The sequence below is a fragment of the Haemorhous mexicanus genome, chromosome 29, assembly GCF_027477595.1.
Source record: "Haemorhous mexicanus isolate bHaeMex1 chromosome 29, bHaeMex1.pri, whole genome shotgun sequence".
NCBI classification, from domain to species: Eukaryota; Metazoa; Chordata; class Aves; order Passeriformes; family Fringillidae; genus Haemorhous; species Haemorhous mexicanus.
The window spans coordinates 3,724,643-3,745,788 of NC_082369.1; the positions used below are offsets into that span (position 1 = coordinate 3,724,643).

A 21,146-nucleotide genomic window follows, 5' to 3' on the forward strand; every position below is an offset into this window, starting at 1 on the left:
ATGGAATCCTGCAGCCAACCCCCATGGAATACTGCAGCAATTCTCCATGGAACAATGCAGCAATTTTCCAGGGAATCCTGCAGCAAATCCCCATGGAATAATGCAGCCAAACCCCATGGAATACTACAGCAAATCCCCATGGAATATTGCAGCAATCCTCCATGGAGTAATGCAACAATCCTCCATGGAGTAATGCAACAATCCTCCATGGAATACTGCAGCAAACCCCCTGGAATAGTGCAGCCATTCCCCATGGAATAGTGCAGCCATTCCCCATGCAATACTGCCTCAATTCTCCATGCAATACTGCCTCAATTCTCCATGCAATACTGCTGCAGTTCTCCATGCAGTAGTGGGGCCAATCTCCAGCTCCCACAGAAATTCCCAAAGGCTGCTTGGTCCTAAACCAGGGAAGGGCAGTCCAGTCCAAGCCAGTGAAAACTGAGGGCTGGTGAGCTGCAGGTGAGAGTTGGGCTGATCTCTGGGAATTCATTTCCAAGGGGTGACACATTCCACGGTCCCCTGACGTCAGACAAGCTATAAAAGCCATAGGACAGGCTATAAAAAACAGCACCAAGGTTTGCAGCTCCTTGTTCCAAAACGAGCCCAATTCAGGCAGAGCAGGATGAGCTGTCCCCAGGTACTGGGATTGTCCTGGGAGCAGCCACAGCCTGCAGGGGACAAGGAGCCTGAGGCTCTGCTTTGGCTGATGATGGAAACTTTTAGCTATGTCCTGGAAAGGGACCTTGGAAATGCTTTTGTGCCAGGTTTGTCCTGGAGACAGTTTTCTCACAGGGGCCTGGAGGGACAGGAGACAGGGAATGGCTTCCACTGCCAGAGGGCAGGGATAGGTGGGATGTTGGGGAGAATTGTTCCCTGGGAGGGCGGGGAGGGGCTGGGTTGGAATTCCCAGAGCAGCTGGGGCTGCCCCTGGATCCCTGGCAGTGCCCAAGGCCAGGCTGGAGCAGCCTGGGACAGTGGGAGGTGTCCCTGCCGTGGCAGGGGTGGCATTGGGTGGGCTTTGAGATCCTTCCAACCCAAACTATCCTGGGATTCTGTTTCAGACTACTTCTACTTTCAGCAATTGTATTTCCCCCACTGAATCACTGTCCTGGGCAGCCCCCTACAGAGCACATATCAAAAATATGGGAAACAATTCATCCAAGCCAGAACTTGTGCTTGTTTCCATCAGGTAGCCCCAATGTGTTTGTTACAGCCTGGACATGGAGAGCACTGGAGTGACCTTTAATTCCTCCTTCCAGATGTGAAATCATCCTCACTGCTCAGCAGATACCCTGATGTTGTTTCTTAGCTAACATTTGCCATCACTGCAGCAAAACTTTCCTGAAGTCGAGGTTTAGGTGGTTCTTAGGAAAGAAATAAGGAGCTCCACTTGTTGACAGGGTTGTGCTGCACTAAAGATCTGGAATCTGTTTGACTTTTCTTTCCAGTAAACAGCTGTGAGTGGTGCAGGTGAGTGTGAGAACCCCAGGAAGGGCTGGAGCTGGGCCAGGGCTTGGCATGGAGCTCAGGGCAAGGTTCTTCCCCCCGAGGCTGCTGGGCACTGCCCACTGGCAGCAACTTTTCTGCTGCTTCTTTCTTCTTGCAACATCAGCTTTTTATCTACAAAGAAGAAGGCAGCTCTGTTACAAAGATGACCTAGTTCTTTAGTTCCAGAAGCTCAGGCTGGTTCATGGAGTACATGTCCATTTTCCTGTAAATATGACCCTACATTCAGGTTACTAACCCAGCAGAAATCAGGCCAGGTTTTTTATGGGAAGGATGTTCCCAACAATCCTTTGCCCCTGTTCATGGCTGAGATTCCTGCTCGTGGGATTTGGATTTTGCCCCTAAACTATTGTGGCTTCTGCTCTTCAATTTCATCTGGCTCTTAAGGAAACTCTAAATTACAGATCCATTCCTGACTCTTTTCTGTCCTCAAAGTTACTTTTAAAGAAACAGCAGAGAGTAGAGAACAGCTGTTACACAACAGTTATGTGTGTATATATATATATATTACTTGGCTTAATTCTGTGAAATCTAATTAAAGACTGGGTGTATATTTGTATTTCTGTATATTATTAACTTGCTAATAAAAGCCATTTCCAGATTTGTATTTTTCCATGAGGACCAGGTTTCTGAAAAAAAAAAACCCCAAGCCCAGCTATAGTGCCTGCTGCCCTTGAAAAGTGTGTTTTGGGTTTATCTGTGTTTCCAGGTAACTGGAGCTCATAGACAAGCAGTGTTTGCTTCTGTTTTAAATTAATTTAACCTAATCAGTGGCAGGGTCTGGTGCCTTGTCTTGTTTATAAAATTTTGAAGCAGTGTAATGAGTAGTCTCTTCAGAAAGCTTCTTTTCAACTTGCTTGGCATGTTTGCTTCCCATTTCCATTCCCCTCCTCTTAGCAGGGCTCAGGGAAGGGGCAGGGTTACAATGTGGGGGTGTTCACAGGGGTCCCAGAACGAGGGAAGAGATGAGAATCTAAACTCCATGTTTCAGAAGGCTGATTTATTATTTTATTAAATGTATTATATTAAAAGAAAATGATATATTAAAGCTATACTAAAAGAATAGAAGAAAGGATTTAATCAGAAGGCTAGCAAGGCAAGGAATAGAAAGGAATGATAAAATCTCGTGGCTGCTCACAGCCTCGACACAGCTGGCTGTCATTGGTCATCAAGTAAAAACAATTCACATGCTGGGTGAGCAATTCTCCAAATCACATTCCAAAGCAGCAAAACGTGGATAAGCTGAAGCTTCCCAGCTTCTCAGGAGAAAAGATCCTAATGAAAGGATTTTTCAGAAAATATGTCTGTGACATTGCAACACGTGCTTCAGGACGCTGTGGGTGAGCTGCTTCAGCTGCCAGCTCCACCAGCCTGGGAGGGGACAAGGACATGTCCCCTCTGTCAGAGATGGCCCAAAGCTGTCCCTGTGCCCTGCTGGGTGAGGAGGGGTGGATGGTGCCCCACCCTTGGGATGGGGTGGTACCCAAGGGTTGGTGCTGCTGTGGGGATGTTGGGCACTGTCCTGCCCTGGCCAGGCTCTGTGGGGTGGCTCGGTGTCACCTCGAGGTGGGATGGAGAGTTCTGGTGCTGAGGTCAAGGTTTGGATGGGCCAAGGCTCTGTCTGGTTTTAACTTGCTCCCACATCCTTCCAGGATCTGAAGGGGCTTAAAGGAAACTGGAGAGGGGCTTTGTCAGGAGCTGGAGGGACAGGACTCAGGGAATGGCTCCCACTGCCAGAGGGCAGGGCTGGATGGGATCTTGGGCAGGAATTGTTCCCTGGGAGGGTGGGCAGGCCCTGGCACAGGGTGCCCAGAGCAGCTGGGGCTGCCCCTGGATCCCTGGCAGTGCCCAAGGCCAGGCTGGACAGGGCTGGGAGCAGCCTGGGACAGTGGGAGGTGTCCCTGCCATGGCAGGGGTGGCACTGGATGGGCTCTGAGGTCCCTTCCAACCCAAACCATTCCAGGATTCTGTGAGATTTTCTGGCTCCCTCTCAAAGCCACAGCAGCAGCTCACCCACCTTCCAGGCCTTTCAGAGCAGTTCAGACCCCAGGAATTGCTGTTCCCAGCTGCTCTCCCAAGCTGAGGGAATGTCACAACTGGAGCTGGACAAACACCATGGACAGGGGTTGAGTTCAGGTGCTCAGCAAGCAGACTCCCAAAAGCTTTGAGCTGCAGCCACTGCTCACAGCCCAGGTGGGAGCTTTGTTCTCTCAGCACCCCTGAGTGGTCTGGTTGGGAGCCCTGGCTGCTGGGAATTTCAGATTTCTGTGCTGGCAGGCACTGACCCCCAGGAGAACACTGCATTGACCTGAGGCCATGGAGAAGCTTCCAGAATGGAATGACAGAACTGGGATTGTGGGTGTGGAGTTTGGATAGAAGTGTGTGATATCACAGGGTGGGAAACTTAGAGCTGGAGGGTTTAGAATACAGTAATAGATGTAAAGCAAGATGGAGGTTTTAGGGTGAAGGCTGCTCCTTCTTCTCCACCTTCTTCTTCTTCTTCTTCTCCTTCTTCTTCTTCTTCCTCTTCTTCTTCTTCCTCTTCCCCTTCCCCTTCTCCTTGTCCTTCTCCTTGTTCTTCTTGTTCTCGTTCTTCTTGTTCTCCTTTTCCTTCACCTTCTTCTTCTCCATGGGTTTGGATGGTTTTGTGTCATTGGATATAAAAGTGCACACTGTGGGCCATTGGTGGTTATTGGGTTAAAAGTGAAAATAATTTCGGTGTCATTTCTTAATTGGGCAGTTTATCCTTAAAAGGCCTTGTAGAGAGAGAGATGGGGCTCCATTTTTAGTTTGTGAGAGTGAAGTGCTGCAGAACTCAGGGTTTGTGAGGCTGTGACATGGATAAGAACTGATAAACATCTGAGTCCCAACAAGAAATACCATCCCGTGATTCACTCCCAGCCTTTTCAGAAAAGAATCAAAGAATCAGCAGTCTGAGGAAAGGATAATTCCTACAAGGGAATGCTGGGCAGAGCAGGCTCTCCTTGGCTCAGCCAGGAAAAGCAAAGTTCCTTTAGATTTCCCTTCTGAGGGAGCTGGAATTTGTTTCTCCAAAGAGATGGGGGCACCCCGTGGTCTTGGTTGGGATCCCTGTCCTGCTCCTGTGCTCCTCCACCTTGGGAGCTTTTTGTGGGCAATGGAAAAAATTAAATTGGTGTTTTCCTGATTGGAATTTTAGGGTGTAGTGGCTTTGGTTGGCTAATTTAAGATTTTCTTAATTTTGAGATTTCCTAATGAATGTACTGATGAGTGTGGTGGGTTTCAGTGCTGGCTAATTACCTGTGCACTTATTTCTTGTTCTGAGCTGGGATTGGGAGAAAGGTAAAGTAAACTCAAAACTTTAAAAGGGTGTAAAGAAAATTTTATTATCAGTAACTAAAAGGGAAAAAGCAGTAAGAATTAAAAGAAACTTTTTAGACTACTTCTCCCCCCCCAACTTTTTCTTTTCTACTGATAATTCAAATTTCTAGTCAGTCTGTTACCTTTAAAATAGTCTTTTTTTTTCAGTTCACTTAGGGAGAAAAGTCCTTCTTGTTGAGGTTATGGAGATTTCTTTACAAGAGGAAAAAAATAGGTGTTTTTTTTTAACCTATGACACAGCCTGTTATTTCTTGGAGGTCTCATGCTTTGGAGACACGAGAGCAGGGATGAAGGATGGGTGTGAGGCAGGAGCCAGGCTGGGTTTAACACAAATATTTGCCTCAGAGGAGGGAGAAGTCACTGGATCCATTTTCATTCACATCAAATAAACCAAAGAATGAAACACTTCCTTTCTGTGCCCTGCTTTGAGCACAACCAATGCCTTTTCAGGGCAAGTTATTGCATGGAGGCTGAGCCAGAAATATTGAATGAAATGGAAAATATTTGAGGAAGTTTTCTTTAGTAAAATAACTGTGGCCTAGAGTGTGGTGGATGAAGTAGATGGATACTTGTGTCTTCTAGAAAATAATCAAAATCAGCCATTCCTTGCATTGCTTTTATTATTTTCAGTCTGTTTTGAGAGTGTTGAGAATTCTCAGTAGTGAAACCATTAAATGTAAATTCCCTGGTTCCTTTTTCTGCATTCAGGGGAGAAAATTCCATTTAGAGCCCATCTAGAACATGATGGTTAAAAAGCATTTTTATTTCTCCTGCATTCCATTATTGCTGTTCTGGTTTTCCCATTTATCTAAGCCCCAGGCCAACTAAACCTGAATAAAAGTTCCAATAACCAAATAATTATTTTTAAATGTAAGCCTTCCTTTCAAAGCATGCAAAGAAAAGCACAAAATCAACCAAAAAACAAGGAAAAACCTGGATTTCAATTTTGATCTTTGCAGGTTAGTGAATGAGAAATAGTTTAATTTTTTTTCTTTTTTAATTAAGCTGCAGCTTTCCCATTATTTTCAGTAAAATAACAGACATCAGGAGATTTTTATTAAAAATTTGTAGCTGTATCATGGGGTTGGATGAGATTCCCTGGGAAATTCACCCCTGGACAGCAAAAGGAAAACGTGGAGCACACACTGAGGCTGTGGCTGCACTAAACCTCATGAATTCCTGATAAAATTGGAGATGAACAAAGGTTATTTGCTGTTTTAATTGGAGGTGAATTTTCCTGTATAAAATGCCTTTGGCAATCCCATCCACCTCCAGGTTTCCTGCAGCTCTGGTGCATGGAACAGCTTTAGTTCCACCATGGAATTTTTAAGGTTGGAAAAAACCTCTAAAATCAAGTCCAAGAAATACAAATCTTGCTGTAGCTGAGCTTGTCTCAGTCCTGTGTCTGTAGAGATTTTAGCTGCAGATTTATTTTCAATTCTCACGAGTGAGAAGTGTCTGACAACCTGCACAGGTGAAGATTAGAAATTCAGGATGCCTGGGTTTACCTGGAGAGCCAAAGCTGTGGGCATTTGTTCCCTGCTTGAAGAAGACCAGAAATAAAAAGCCTCATTAGAGCAGCTTCACCTGGAAAAATAAACTTTTCCCACCTTTAGGTCTTAATTTGAACTAAAAGCTGTGGAATTTTGTGGACTTGGCAGTGATGATGGTTGGACTCCATGATCTCAAAGGTCTTTTCCAACTGAAATGTTCTATAAATACATCCTTCAGCCTTCCAAAATCTGATTTAACATTTCCTGGACCTCTAGGCAGTCATTTTTCTGTTGGATTTTTGTGCCCCACATTTAAATCCCCTTTGAGAAGAACTTGTTAAGCCCATTTATGAATGGCAAGGACAGGCCCAGTGGATTTCTTACCCATGGAGGTTATCACACCCACTTAAACATAAGCTTAAATATCAGTAGCTATAAAAAAAAAATCCCTTTATCCCAGAGGTCAAATAATTGGTTGTCCTTAAAACTAACAAAAACCCCACTGAGGATCTTTTCCTTTCCCTCATTTATATCCCAGTATTATATTCTATTTCAAAAGTCCTGCCAGAAATAAAAGGATGTAATAAAGGAATTTGAAAAGTTTAAATAAGATCAAAGGATGACCAACTAAGTAAGCTTTGAAAAGCAAATTAAATCAAATAGTTCATGATCTGTTTTGTCTTCAAATGAGCAAGTGATTCACTGGAACAGCAACAAATTTAATGTTTTGAAAGCAGCACTAATAGAAATGTATGATTCTGTAGGGAGGAAATTCCTGCCTCTGTGAGAATTGAAAATAAATCTGCAGCTAAAACCTCTGCAGACACAGGAGAGAGCAGATGGGGCTGACCATGCAGAAGCAATAAAATCCTGCTGAGAATCCCAGAATGGTTTCGGTGGGAAGGGACCTCAAAGTCCAACACCCATGGCAGGGACACCTCCCCCTGTCCCAGGTGCTCCCAGCCCTGTCCAGCCTGGCCTTGGGCACTGCCAGGGATCCAGGGGCAGCCCCAGCTGCTCTGGGCACCCTGGGCCAGGCCCTCACTGCCCTCCCAGCCAGCAATTCCCTTTTAATCTCAAATTTCTCATCTAAATCTGCCCTCCTTCTCCTCACAGCCACTCCCCTGGTCCTGTCACTGCATGGCTTTGTCAGAAGTCCCTCTCCAGCTCTTTCACAGGCACCTTTAGGACACTAAAAGCTGCTCCAAGGTCTCCTAGCACTGCATTTATTCAGCACATTGGCATTTCAGGGAGAGACAAGTTTAAAGTTGTGATGTCAGAGGGGCCAGCAGGGCCCTGGAAGGCATCAGAGACATCTGGATTCCAGGTTGCATCATCACTGAATGAACCAGGCAGATAAGGAGGCTGCTGCCTCTGGAAACCTTCTGTTTACACACAGCTCTCTGGGTATCCAAGCAAACAGCAGGCACAGGAAAGGAAATTCAGGAAAAAAAAACAAACCCTAATAACTTCTGGGTGCTATTTGTGGTGCTGCCACCAGCTCACTCCGTGACCTTGGACAGGATGCTTCCCTTTCCCTGTGCTTCACTTTTCCCACTCCTAAAAAAGCCACAAATCCTCCCCTAGGCAAGGTGGTTTTCAAGCACTGATCTCTGAGAGCTGTCAGAGCTTCTCAGAAAGACAAGGAGGAGCAGGACAAGCCTTGAGGGCTGGTAAAAACTCAGGTTGGCAGTGGAAGTATCACCTGTGAGCACCCAGAGCAGCTACAGGTTCAGAGCTGGCACCTGGACACTCCCTGGAGTCAGGGGGATGCTCCTGCCTCTGTCTGTGCAGGGAATTCAGGGACTTGAACCCTTCATCCATCCCATAATCCTGGCAGCCCCTGGGATGGGGGATAAGGAAGAAGAAATGAAAGGTAAAAAATAGAGAGAAGCCAATCCTAGTGTAGAGGGGTAGCTAATGACAAAAAGAAAATTGCTAAGTGAAAAGGCATGGGGATTAAATCAAATAAGTGGGGTGGGATTGGGGCTCTGTCACAGATTTTGATTTTCACAAAAAATTTTGATTTCCACCAAAAAATTTGATTTTTTTTGAATGTCATCTCTCACAGCTGAGATTTTCCTTAGGGGTTAGGATGGATTTTGCCCTTGTTGGCTGATGGAATTCTCCATCCTTTAAGCTGACTAGAGCAAGCTATGAAAAAAAGAACAATTATTTCTTCTTACATGCCTGCTTTTAACAGTTTTTGGTAAGCATGGAAACAATATGAACCATGTTTCATTCATAAGGCAGCCCTGCCTCCATGTAAATGGCCTTGCCTTTGTTCATCTCCCCTGCCTAAAGCAGCTCCAAAACGCTGGGGAAACAGAGATAAGAGGAGCATTTCAAAATATTTTCTATGTTCAAATTTGCAGGGGGAGTGGGGGGAAAGGAAGAGATCCTTCAAGGATGAAATTCCTTTATTACATCCTTTTATTTCTGGCAGGACTTTTGAAATAGAATATAATACTGGGATATAAATGAGGGAAAGGAAAAGATCCTCAGTGGGGTTTTTGTTAGTTTTAAGGACAACCAATTATTTGACCTCTGGGATAAAGGGATTTTTTTTTTATAGCTACTGATATTTAAGCTTATGTTTAAGTGGGTGTGATAACCTCCATGGGTAAAAAATCCACTGGGCCTGTCCTTGCCATTCATAAATGGGCTTACAAGTTCTTCTCAAAGGGGATTTAAATGTGGGGCACAAAAATCCACCAGAAAAATGACTGCCTAGAGGTCCAGGAAATGTTAAATCAGATTTTGGAAGGCTGAAGGATGTATTTATAGAACATTTCAGTTGGAAAAGACCTTTGAGATCATGGAGTCCAACCATCATCCCTTCAGGGGCTGAGGAGGGGATGGAGCAGCAGCCCCTGCACCCCAAAAGAGCCTGAGGGAGGAGGGGGATGATGCCAGAGCTGGCCCTGGGTGCTCCAATGTGCTGAATAAATGCAGTGCAAGGAGACCTTGGAGCAGCTTTTAGTGTCCAAAAGTGCCTGTGAAAGAGCTGGAGAGGGACTTCTGACAAAGCCGTGCAGTGACAGGACAAGGGGAGTGGCTGTGAGGAGAAGGAGGGCAGATTTAGATGAGAAATTTGAGATTAAAAGGGAATTTCTGGCTGGGAGGGCAGTGAGGGCCTGGCACAGGGTGCCCAGAGCAGCTGGGGCTGCCCCAGATCCCTGGCAGTGCCCAAGGCCAGGCTGGACAGGGCTGGGAGCAGCCTGGGACAGTGGGAGGTGTCCCTGCCATGGCAGGGGTGGCACTGGGTGGGCTTTGAGGTCCCTTCCAGCCCAAACCATTCTACAATGGAAATACAAGACCTAAATCACTCTCTACAACTCCCTGAAGGGTGGGAGGGTTTCAGGTACACCTGGAAGGTGCCTGTGCTCAGCTGGGGCTGGGCTCTCTCTCCAGCAGCACTGACAGAACCAGAGCACACAGCCTCGAGCTGCACCAAGGGAAATTCAGGTTGGGTATCAGGGAAAAAATGTAGGTTGGATATTAGGAAGCTGGTGAGATCCTATCCTATAGGTAGGACATTAGGAAAAACCTAATTAGGATATTAGGAAAAAATATAGGTTGGATATTGGGAAAAAATTATCATTCTTTCAGTTTTTCATGGAAAGGGTGATAAAGTTCTGGAATGTTCTGCCTGGGGAGGATCATCTGCGTGGAGTCCCCATCCCTGGGGGTGTTTAACAAAGCCTGGATGTGGCACTGGGTGCCAGGGTTCAGTTGGGGTGCTGGGGCTGGGCTGGACTCGATGACCTTGGAGGTCTCTTCCAACCCAGTGATTCTGGAATTGTGTGATTCTGTGAATTGTGTGAATACCCCATGAGAACCAACCATGCCAGTCCCACCTCTGATTCATGTGACCTGTTCTTAGAAGGTAAAAATAATAAAGTATAAATAATAAAGTGAAAGATCAAGATTTTGGGTGCCACATTTCCTCTCCTCCCTGGAGCCCTGGCTCAGGTGCCAGCTGGCTTGGCAGCCGTGCTGCCAGGGCACCAGCAGAGCTCTGCAGCACCTCGTGCTGGTTTCTGGGAGCACGGGAATCCTGGGTGTGCTGTCAGCTTCTCATCAACACAAATTACCCCGAGCAGATGGCACACAGGGATCTGAATGCAGTTCTCAGGAAGTGCAGAATGGTTTAATGAGAAGGGAATTATTCTTTCTCCAGGATGTTGCACTGATAAATAAAATAATAACAAGTCCTGTTACTTGTGGCTTGGCAGTCCAGGACTTCTCTGTCTGCCTACCTTGTCTGGAAGTGCCATCTGCAGATTTCCTGGGAGCCTTTGTGTCTGGCATGGCTGTCATCACTGCCTCGTGGAGCAAACCTGAAAATCCCACTGGGGATTTATTCTGGCAGCAGACAATTCACCTTCCACCCTGCCCACATCTCCCTGCTCCCTTCTGGCCACTGAGGGAAAGCAGAAGACAAAATGTGCCAGCAAAGATGAGTTGTTGGTGATTTGAATCATAGAATCAGGGAATATTCTGGGTTGGCAGGGACTTAGAAGGATCATCAAAGTCCAACTCCATCTTCTCTAAGTGTTCTTTTCTGATTATAGCTGCACTTCAAAGGAGACCTTGTGCAGACCTGAAATGCCAAGAGCTGACCCTGCCAGAGCCATTAACAGATGATTAAAATATCTTTGTCAAATCCCCCACCTCTCTTCTGTAACCTCACCGTGCTACTCAGAACACCCTGGAGAGCTGCAAACCACAGCCCAGGGCACAAGGGACAGAAAAGAAACACTTTTGGAAAAGTTAGGGGACTAGATGTGGTACAAGTGCCCCCTGTCCTGCCTGAGCATCTCCACCTGGGCATTCCAAACCCAGCAGTGCTGCCCCAGAGTTTAATTGCAAACAATTTGGGGCTGGAGCAGGCAAGGAGCTGGAATTTACTGGGAGAATTTTTATTTTCCTGATCCCACGGTGCTGTTGCAACTGGAATCTTCTCTCAGGGAGGTTTTGGCTGAAACCCAGGCAGAGGCAGTGATGGGGAGAGGCAGGTGCTGCCTTTTTATAGCAGAGCTGCAGGGATGGGGGTGCTGAGGGCAGCTGGGGGGACACAGGAATAAATATTGATTTAATTTCCCTTCTTTCTGGCTTGTTGGATTAATCTGGTAGCTGTGACTCTATCTACTTTTTCTCCTAGATGTGAGAAAAATGATTTGCAAGCTCTGGGGTTTTGGGAAGGTTGGGAGAGTAATTGTAATTTGCTAATGGGTGTATGGAGTATTGGGAAAAAAAACCTTTAAAACCTGGGTTTTGGAGAATCTTAATATTTGGGGGGTTTTGTGGGTGGCTGAAGGAATAAACAGGTAAATTCTGTAACTTCACACCCCCCTTGCATTTCTTTTGAACACAAATGAGCAGGTCCAATGTCCTTTAGTTTCTCATTTTCCCTTTTTCCTCTTAACTTGTAGAAAGGTGAGAGAAAAGTTTAAATAATGGCAGGAGAAGGGAAATAAAATGCATAACAATCTTGTTTGGAGTCAAGGCTGAGAAAGCAGAAATGGCACTGCCCAAAATCTGGACGTGTTTAACCTTTTGATTTTGAAGTGACAGCAGAAACCCTCCTAAAATAGTTTATTAAGCAGGAAGTTTCACAGGAAACCAAGGAAAAAAGGCTCCCCCACCCCCAAAAAGCCCTCAAAATGCCATTGTGTGCTGCCTCAGCATGGCCTGGTGTCCCCAGGGCTGGGACAGTGCCAGGAGGGAGAGCTGGCACTGAGGATTTGAGGGTGCTGAGGGCACCATCAGGGCTGTGTGGCACTGGAGGGTGATGCTGTGGCTGTCTGGGGACCTTGGTGGGGTTTTGGGGCGAGGGCAGGGGTGGGAGGGTGGGGATGCTGCTTCAGGGGGTCCAAAAGGATGGTGAATTGCTGTTCTTGTGCTCTTCATCCTTGATTTGTTTTTTGGTTATAAACCCAAGCTGGTCACCCCACTTTGCCAGTGAAATCTAGGTTTGATTAAAAGCTTTTTTTGGCAGTAGTTAAACGTGATAAGGCAGAGGGGGAGAAAGCATGATTTTAAAAATATGCCCCTACTCTTCCCAATCATGTGTGATGCTCACTGTGACACAATAATTTTCCAACACCACTTTTCAGTTAAATATAGAAGTGCATTTTCTGTTCCTTCCCTCTCTCTGTGAAACAATTGTGCAACTTTCTTTTTCCTTAACATAATTCTGCATCAAAATGAGCTCCAGGGACTAAAACCAGCCCTGTGTGTAGGACGGGAGCTGCCTCCCTTCCCTCTGGATGTTCCCCTGGGATTTCACCCCGGGTTCCCATGGGTTGGGGGTGTGTGGCTGTGCTGTGCTGTCCCCTCTGATGTCCCTGTGCTGTCCCCAGCAGGGAGCATGCAGAGTCCAGAGGGTGGATCAGACTCAGCAGCTTCTGTGGCTCTTCACCCGTCGGCCTCAGCGCAGGCACCAGTGGTGCAGGCAGTGCCAGCCTCACAGCAGGTAAGGCATGCACAGCTGGGGATGCTGTTGCCATGGAGAAAAGCCCTGATTTCCCTGGCAGATGCATTTTAATCCCAGGTTTTGATAGTGGGGAGAAGGTTTTTTTATCAGCTCCTTGAGGTAGTGGGGAGAACCTGTTGGTAAAGGTGGGGTTTGGGGTTTAATTTAGGCTCCCAAGGGAGTCATTTGTGCCAGCTGATTTTAACCCCAGAGAAGGTTTTTTATCAGCTCCTTGAGGTAGTGGGGATGACCTGTTGATAAAGGTGATGTCCTGTGGGTTTGAGCTCTGCCAAGCTTTAAAAGGTGGGGTTTGGGTCCCCAAGGGAGTCACTTTGTGCCAGCTGATCTTAACCCCAGGTTTTGATATTGGGGAGAGGGTTTTTAATCAGTTCCTTAAAGTACTGGGGACAACCTGCTGGTAAAGGTGATGTCCTGTGGGTCTGAGTGCTGCCAATCCATGTGCAAGATTTGGGGTTTATTTCAGGTCCCCAAGGGAGTCACTTTGTGCCAGTTGATCTTAACCCCAGGTTTTGATAGTGGGGAGAAGGTTTTCAATCAGTTCCTTGAGGTTCTGGGGACAGCCTGTTGGTAAAGGTGATGTCCTGTGGGTCTGAGTGCTGCCAATCCATGTGCAAGCTTTAAAAGATTGGGTTTGGGTTTAATTTGGGTTCCCAGAGGAGTCACTTTGTGCCAGCTGGGTGTTTGCTTGGGTGAATTTCCTGTTGTCACTGTTTGGGGTGTCAGTAAGAGCAGGGGCAGGTGGAGCAGTGCTGAGAGGTACCTGAGAGGTGAGGGCAGAGCTGATGCAGGAGCCACGTGCTGTCCCCACAGAGCCCAGGGAGGGGATTGTCCCCCTCTGCTCTGCCCTCCTGGCCTCCCCTGCCCTGCTGGGGCCACCTTTGGGTCTCCAGCACAAGAAGGGTTTGGGCAGGTCCAGAGGAGGTCACGGAGCCCCTCTGCTCTGGAGCCAGGCTGGGAGAGCTGGGGGTGCTCCCCTGGACAAGAGAAGGCTCCAGGGAGAGCTCAGAGCCCCTGGCAGGGCCTGAAGGGGCTCCAGGAGAGCTGGAGAGGGACTGGGGACAAGGCCTGGAGGGACAGGACCCAGGGAATGGCTCCCACTGCCAGAGGGCAGGGCTGGATGGGATCTTGGGCAGGAATTGTTCCCTGGCAGGGTGGGCAGGCCCTGGCCCAGGGTGCCCAGAGCAGCTGGGGCTGCCCCTGGATCCCTGGCAGTGCCCAAGGCCAGGCTGGACAGGGCTGGGAGCACCTGGGACAGTGGGAGCTGTCCCTGCCATGGCAGGGGTGGCACTGGATGGGATTTGAGGTCCCTTCCAACCCAAACCATTCCATGGTCTCTTCCTTGGGTAGGCAGATCCCAACATTTTAATCTGCAGAGGGGGATTTGTGATTCATGCCCATGAATTTGCTGCATTTGGGAGGCCCCAGCAGGAGACAAGTGATGGACAGGAACCACCCAATGCAAAATGGGAAGGGTTCAGTGCAACTGGTTCCTTTTTGTTCCTTTTTCTGCCTTTTGGGGAACTTGCAAAAGAAATTTCTGCCTCAGGAAGCTGGAGGGATAAGAGGGTGGGTGGGTGTAACTCAGCTTCATCCTTCTCCAACTCCCAAGTGAGCAGCAGCAGCTGCCATTGGGTGCTGAGGGAAAGGAACAGTTAAAGATTGGGAATTGAAGGGATATTTGACTTTCCAGGAGTCAGGGGGTGATCCAGAGTGCTGCTGTCACCTCCCAGCCTTCCCATCCACGGAGAGCACTCCCTGCTGCTGTGGCAGGGTGGGGACAGCAGTGCCCAGCAGTGCCAGGTGTCCCCAGGGTCACAGTGTGGATTTGGCTGTGAACAAAGGTTGGAAAACCATTGGATTAAGAAATCACCCATCCAGCCTCTGCCCATGCTGGAGTGGAACTGCTTGGATTAAGGAAAATCCAGGGGATAGTGAAGACTGCTGAAGAGGAGGAGCATCTAGAGCCTTCCTTGTCACCAGCAGGACAAAGAAATCACTGGGGATGAGCTGCTGCCAGCAGGAATGGTGTGAGGCTGAAGACCTTGGGGTTGTTGGGCACTGGTGTCCCTTTGGGTTTGAGCAGGATGGCCTCACCTTCCAGATGGGGATGATTCCTTATCTTGGCTGGAGGGTGATAGCAGAGCACAGGACAGGCAGGGAGCTGGGCCAGGGATGTGGCATCTGGCAAAAGCAGTGCCAGAAAATGGGCAGAAAGTAGGAGAAATGGGGGGGGTGTCCACAGGGCTCCCAGGACGAGGGAAGAGATGAGAATCTTGACTCCATGCTTCAGAAGGCTGATTTATTATTTTATGATGTATGTGATATTAAAAGAAAATGATATATTAAAGCTATACTGAAGAATAGAAGAAAGGATTTCATCAGAAGGATAGCAGGGAATAGAATGGAATGATAATAAAATCTTGTGACTGACCAGAGAGTCCAGGACAGCTGGACTTTGATTGGCCATTAATTAAAAACAACTACATGAGACCAATCAAAGATGCACCTGTTGCATCCCACAGCAGCAGATAATTATTGTTTACATTTCATTTCTGAGGCCTCTCAGCTTCTCAGGAGAAAAGATCCTAGCAAAAGGATTTTTCATAAAATATGTCTGTGACAGAGAAAGGAAAGAGTCTTTGATGCAGGTGGCACTGCCAAGGTCTGATTTCAGAAAGTGCTTGTGATGTCCCCACCTGCACTGGTGAGGGAACACAGGCCAGGTGATGGCTGAAATAGGTGTAGGATCTCAGTGCAGGATCTCCAGGGAATGCAGCCTGGGCACTGCAGATGGAGCAGCTGCCTGGAGATCTGGGCAATGGTCATAACCCTGGAATTCTGCTAGAACTGGATTTCTGGTTGTTACATAGATATGGGAGGGCTAAAAATCATAAATATCCATGGTAGTTATCCATGGAAGTTATGTATCCATCATAAATCTCCAGGTAGCCAGTAATTCTCAGGGTTGCTCCTGGGGTTGTTTTCTGGCTCTTTGTTCTGTTGGCCCATGTGGTATTTGCATCCTCAGAACACAGAGAGACACAATTCTCTCTCCCAGGGTTTTTCCTGGGGAAGGCAGCACAGCCCCAACCTCCTGGGTGTTTTTAAAGGATGTGTCTCCTTGGAGAAGGTTTGAGAGGCCATGGAGATGCTTGGCTGTGCTCCCAGTGAATCCTTTCTCTCCATCCACCACATCCCCACGCTTGTTTTGCTGGATCTGAAGGTGCTGAGCACTCTGAGATGTGCTGACAGCCTCAGGCTGAAAGTGGAGTGTAAGACAGGGATGATGGAAGTGACAGAGCCACCAGCACCATGAAATGTCCCTGTGCCCTTGGTGGCACTGCAGGGAGAAGCAGAACCCCTGAGCTTTGGTGCTGGGGGGGATTTCTTGTTGCAGGAGGCAGAGTGTGGCTGGGTTTAGCAGCCCTAAGAGAAGGAATTTGCAGCCAAATGTGGATGTGTGAGGAGTGGTTCTTGTTCAGCTGGGGCTGAGCTTGTCAATGAACTGCTTCTTCCTTTCCTGGAGGTTTGAAGATGATTCCTGGCAGAAATTTGCCCAAATTCAGGGGGCTGAGCTCGGGCTGGTGCACCCCACAGGGAGGGTGGGGACCATGGGGACACTAATCACAGGATGCCACTGCTGCTGCTGCTGTCAGAGGCAAGCTGGCTGTGAAATCTGGGGAGAGAACACCTGGCTCAGCTGTGGTATGGACTGAAATTGTCTTTATCTTCTTCTTGCAGAGGGTTTTGGTCCAGGCCACAGGCTCGGCTCCCAAAGGGGCACAGATGCAGCAAATCTCTGTTCCCAGAGTGCAGCAGGTTCCACAGCAGGTAAAGAACCCTGGGACAGACAGCCCTGCACCAACAGGGCCCCAGTCCCACTTCTGAAACTGTGCCAGAGCTGGAAAAATCTTAATTAAAGGCTTAAGGGGCAGTCAGGGAGCTGGCATCGCTTTCTCCAGCTCTCTCCTCCTTTCTTAGACTGATGACAAAAGAAACTCTCAAGATATTTGAAGTTTAGGAAGAACCTTTGCTGTAGCAGTTGTCTTTCATGTATTTGAAGATTTGATGGATGCTTTCAACTTAAATTTAAAAGCATTTATTAAATCAGAGTTAAATTAAAATTAAATCCTTTGGTAAAGATGTTTTTTAGAGGCAAAATGTTTGGGTTTTTTTTTTTTTTCTAATTAAACAAATTTACTGCTTGCATGTGACTCCACAGAAAGGTTTGGTGCCAGAGAGCCATGCAAGTGTTTTTATTTATTTGAACTTTGCCTTTTCCAGGGCTTGTTTCCTAAGAAACCAGGGATATGTGGTGCTGCTCCACGTGGACAGCAAGTCTGATCCTTTTAATTTTTTTCCTTTAGTGATTTTTTTTTTTTTTTTGTTTGGTTGCTCCATTTCAGGGGGCAAAAAAAATTGACAGAGGGCAACTGTGTCCTTCCCAGAGCAACAAAAACAGAGCTGGGGTGCAGTTGGACACTGTCAGGCTCCCCTCTGAAGGAAAAGCTGCAGCATGAGCTCACCCCTATTAGTCAGCCCCAAGACACGTGTCCAGAGGAAACCCAGCTCCATTGTTTCCACTTCTCATGGAGCAACCACTTATTTATCTATTTTAACTTGACCTTTGAAAATAAAAACCTCCTTTCTTTGGCATTCCTAAGCATGGAGGGGAGGGCAGGGAGAGTGAGATTTTTGGTTTTGGATTTTTTGGGGGGGCTTTTTGTTTTTGGGGGTTTTTTGTTTGTTTGTTTGTGATTTTTTGGTTTGGTTTTGGGAATGTATTTGGTTTTTTTTGTTGTTTTTTTTTTTGGTTGTTTTTTTTTTTTTTTAAAGAAAGCCTGAGTGTCAAGGTAAGGTTGGAGCTGTTTAAGCAGCAGCTCCTGAGCAATCCCTGACCTCTTGGTGCCTGTTGCAGGTGCAGTCTGTGCAGCACGTTTATCCAGCCCAGGTGCAGTATGTGGAAGGAGGAGAAGCTGTTTATACCAATGGAACCATGTAAGAACCTCCCTGAGCTGTCCCCCTGCCACCTCCCAGCCCTTCCCTCCCTCCTTCCACCCAGCCCCACCACGGAAGGAGGAAGAGGAGGAGCTGTCTCAGGTGTTGTGTTGGGTGTGGGGGTGGTTTCCAGCCCTGGGGGTGTTGTCCTCATGGAGGGACTGTTCTCCAGGGAATCCTGGTCATGAGAGGGTCTGAAAAGTCTGGGAACTTTGTGTGGTGACACGGGCAGCTTTAGGAGTGGAACTTCCAGAGGAAAAAGGGGCTGTTGGAAGATTTTAGAGAGTCAAGGAATGCCAGAATGGCTTGGGTTGGAAAAGACCTTCAAGCCCATCTCCTTCCAACTCCCCAACACCTTGCACCACCCCAGGCTGCTCCAAGCCTTGTCCAGCCTGGCCTTGGACACTTCCAGGGATGGGGCACCACAGCTGTGCCAGGGCCTCTCCATTCTTTGGATTTCCTCTTCCTCCTGCCTGCTGTGCCCCATTTTGTGCCTCCTTTGGCCTTCCTCACCCCAGTTCCTCACAAGGAGCTGCCCTCACCGTGAGCTTGTGCTGTGAGGCCAATGGATCCCATTCCAACAGAGCAAACCCCGCTGTGAGAAACAGCTGCTCACTTTTACAATTCCAAAGTTTATTAAACCTTCACAAAAATTGCAACAATTTTTTTTATAAAGTATTTAATAATTTTTTAAAATAATTTTTAAATTTTTTTTTAATAAGGAAAAGGTTTTCAGTTCTGGGAGTCCCTGTGACTGCCAGCCATGTGGCTCATCTACAAAATATCTATCTCTTAATTGTGAGAGCTAACTGGCATTAGTTATCTGTAAAAACCCCCCTTTTCCTTTCCTATAAGTCATTTGGCTCAAACAATTAACTCTTGGTTTTGATTTGGATAATTTACCCTTCCTTCTCAAAAAGAAAAAAAGAAAAGAAAATAATTTTTACCAGCATCTGTTGATGTGGGCATGGACAGTGGGAACAGGAAAAATTTTATTTGGGAATGGACAAAATGGGAAAAAAGAGGTTAATTTGGTCTTGTTCTTTGGTCTGTTGGATTAAGAGACAACTGAGGGATGATGGAGGTCTGGTGTGCCTTTCTTGTTCCCACCTTACCATGCCTCTGGGGTTGCAAACAACAAGAAGAATCTTACAGTGGGAACAGGAAAATTTTTATTTGGAAATGGACATAATGGGATTAATTAACAAATTAACAAGAGGTTAATTAGGTCTTGATCTTTAGTCTCTGTTGGATTAAGAGACAACTGAGGGATGATGAAGATGTGGTGTGGCTTTCTTGTTCCCACCTTACCATGCTTATGGGGTTGCCACCTGCAACAGGGATATAATCTTACAGTGGGAACAGGAAAAGTTTTATTTGGAAATGTCCAAAATGGGATTATAGAGGCAAATTTGGTCTTGCTCTTTAGTCTCTGTTGGATTGAGACAACTGAGGGATGATGGAGGTGTGTGTATGGCTTTCTTACTCCCACCTTACCATGCTTATGGGGTTGCCACCCGCAGCAGGGCTATAATCTTACAGTGGGAACAGGAAAAAATTTATGTGGAAATGTCCCAAATGGGATTACAGAGGCCAATTTGGTCTTGCTCTTTAGTCTCTGTTGGATTAAGAGACAACTGAGAGATGATGGAGGTGTGGTGTGGCTTTCCACCTTACCATGTCTCTGGGGTTGTCACCTGCAGCAGAGCTATAATCTTACAGGAAAATTTTTATTTGGAAATGGACAAAATGGGAAAAAAGAGGTTAATTTGGTCTTGCTCTTTACTCTGTTGGACTGAGACAACTGAGGGATGATGGAGGTGTGGTGTGGCTTTCCACCTTACCATGTCTCTGGGGTTGTCACCTGCAGCAGAGCTATAATCTTACAGGAAAAATTTTGTTTGGAAATGGACAAAATGGGAAAAAAGAGGTTAATTTGGTCTTGCTCTTTACTCTGTTGGACTGAGACAACTGAGGGATGATGGAGGTCTGGTGTGCCTTTCTTGTTCCCACCTTCCATGCCTCTGGGGTTGAACCAAATCATCTCGGTGGCGAGCACAAGGTATAACCTTTAACACCAGGGGTTTCCTGACACTTCTGCAGCTTTCTGAAGCTGTCCAGCACAGGATTCCCTCTGCCAGCTCCTCTCTTTTGTCCCCTGCACAGACGAGCTGCCTACTCGTACAGCAGCGAGGCGCAGATTTACGCCCCTGCCAGCGCCGCGCCCTATTTCGAAGCGCAGGGAGGAGGAGGAGGAGGAGGAGCTCAGGTGACTACAGCGACATCCTCTCCTACAGCCATTCCCTCTCACAACATGGTGGGCATCACCATGGACATTGGGGGAAGTCAGATCCTCTCCGGCTCGGGAGCCTATCTCATTCATGGGGGGCTGGAGAACTCTAGACATTCTCTGTCTCACACCTCACGCTCCTCTCCAGCAACGGTATGTAGCCCTGCAGGCACCTCAGCTCGGGGGCCAGCAATGATTCCAAAGGGAACTGAAAAGCCTTCAGAAAATTAAACTGACCTGGCATTATCATTGTTTATCTCTGTAACCTGCCATGAGTGCAAGGGGGAGAATAGACACTGGTGTACTGCACTTCTTTTTCAGTTTGGACTGTTCCTCTCGCTCAGATCACTGAAATGATCAGCAGCATTAGAGAAGAGAAAGCATTAATCATTCAAATATTAATAAAGCATTAGGTTTGGTTTGGGTTTTTTCCCTCCCGAACAAAATATTTTGGTTTTTAAAGATTTGTCTCTGTTTATATTTTCTACTGTAAATTTGTCTCTATTTACATTTTCTACTAAATCGAACATCTCACATATGCTTACCAAACTATTGAAATAAATCTTCAGTTGTGAAGAGACCTGAGAAATTCTTCCTTAACCCATTGGATAATTAGCACATAAGTTGTGTTCAAGCTGATCATGCTGAGTGCACAGTGATCAAAAAGCCTTTGTGTCTATGTCTCCTACACCATTGTGTATTCTGCCCTTGCCATATGTTTAGAAAATGTCTTTTAGGGGTGATATTGATCAAACAGAAATGGTTTAAAGTTCTGATTTCTTTCAGTGTGTCCTTCCAGCTGCCAGCTGAGGTGGCAGGTGCTGGAGCACAGCTGTGTGGGACTGAGGGCTTTCAGCTCTTCACCCAAAACAGCCTTTTTGCAGCAAGGGCTTTGATTTGGGAATCTCCCAGCCCTCAGCAGCTGCCAGGAGTGCAAGCACTCCTCATTTCCTGAGACACTGCTCACCTCCCTCTGCAGACTTCTGTGTGTTTA

At 47.0% G+C, this 21,146-nt stretch overlaps 1 protein-coding gene across 4 annotated transcripts in view; it reads left to right on the top strand.

Annotated features, from left to right (window-relative positions):
- Nucleotides 1-21,146, top strand: part of RFX2 (regulatory factor X2) — an 83,685-nt gene that overhangs the window by 34,194 nt on the left and 28,345 nt on the right. For 2 of the 4 annotated variants that reach the window (XM_059869939.1, XM_059869941.1), the window contains exons 2-5: nt 12,731-12,843; nt 16,606-16,695; nt 17,783-17,862; nt 20,029-20,305. In XM_059869939.1, coding sequence (XP_059725922.1) covers nt 12,739-12,843; nt 16,606-16,695; nt 17,783-17,862; nt 20,029-20,305 — 552 coding nt within the window. In that variant the 5' untranslated portion in view covers nt 12,731-12,738. The remainder of the gene's footprint in view (nt 1-12,730; nt 12,844-16,605; nt 16,696-17,782; nt 17,863-20,028; nt 20,306-21,146) is intronic. The other 2 variants (XM_059869942.1, XM_059869940.1) reach the window with 2 other exon arrangements.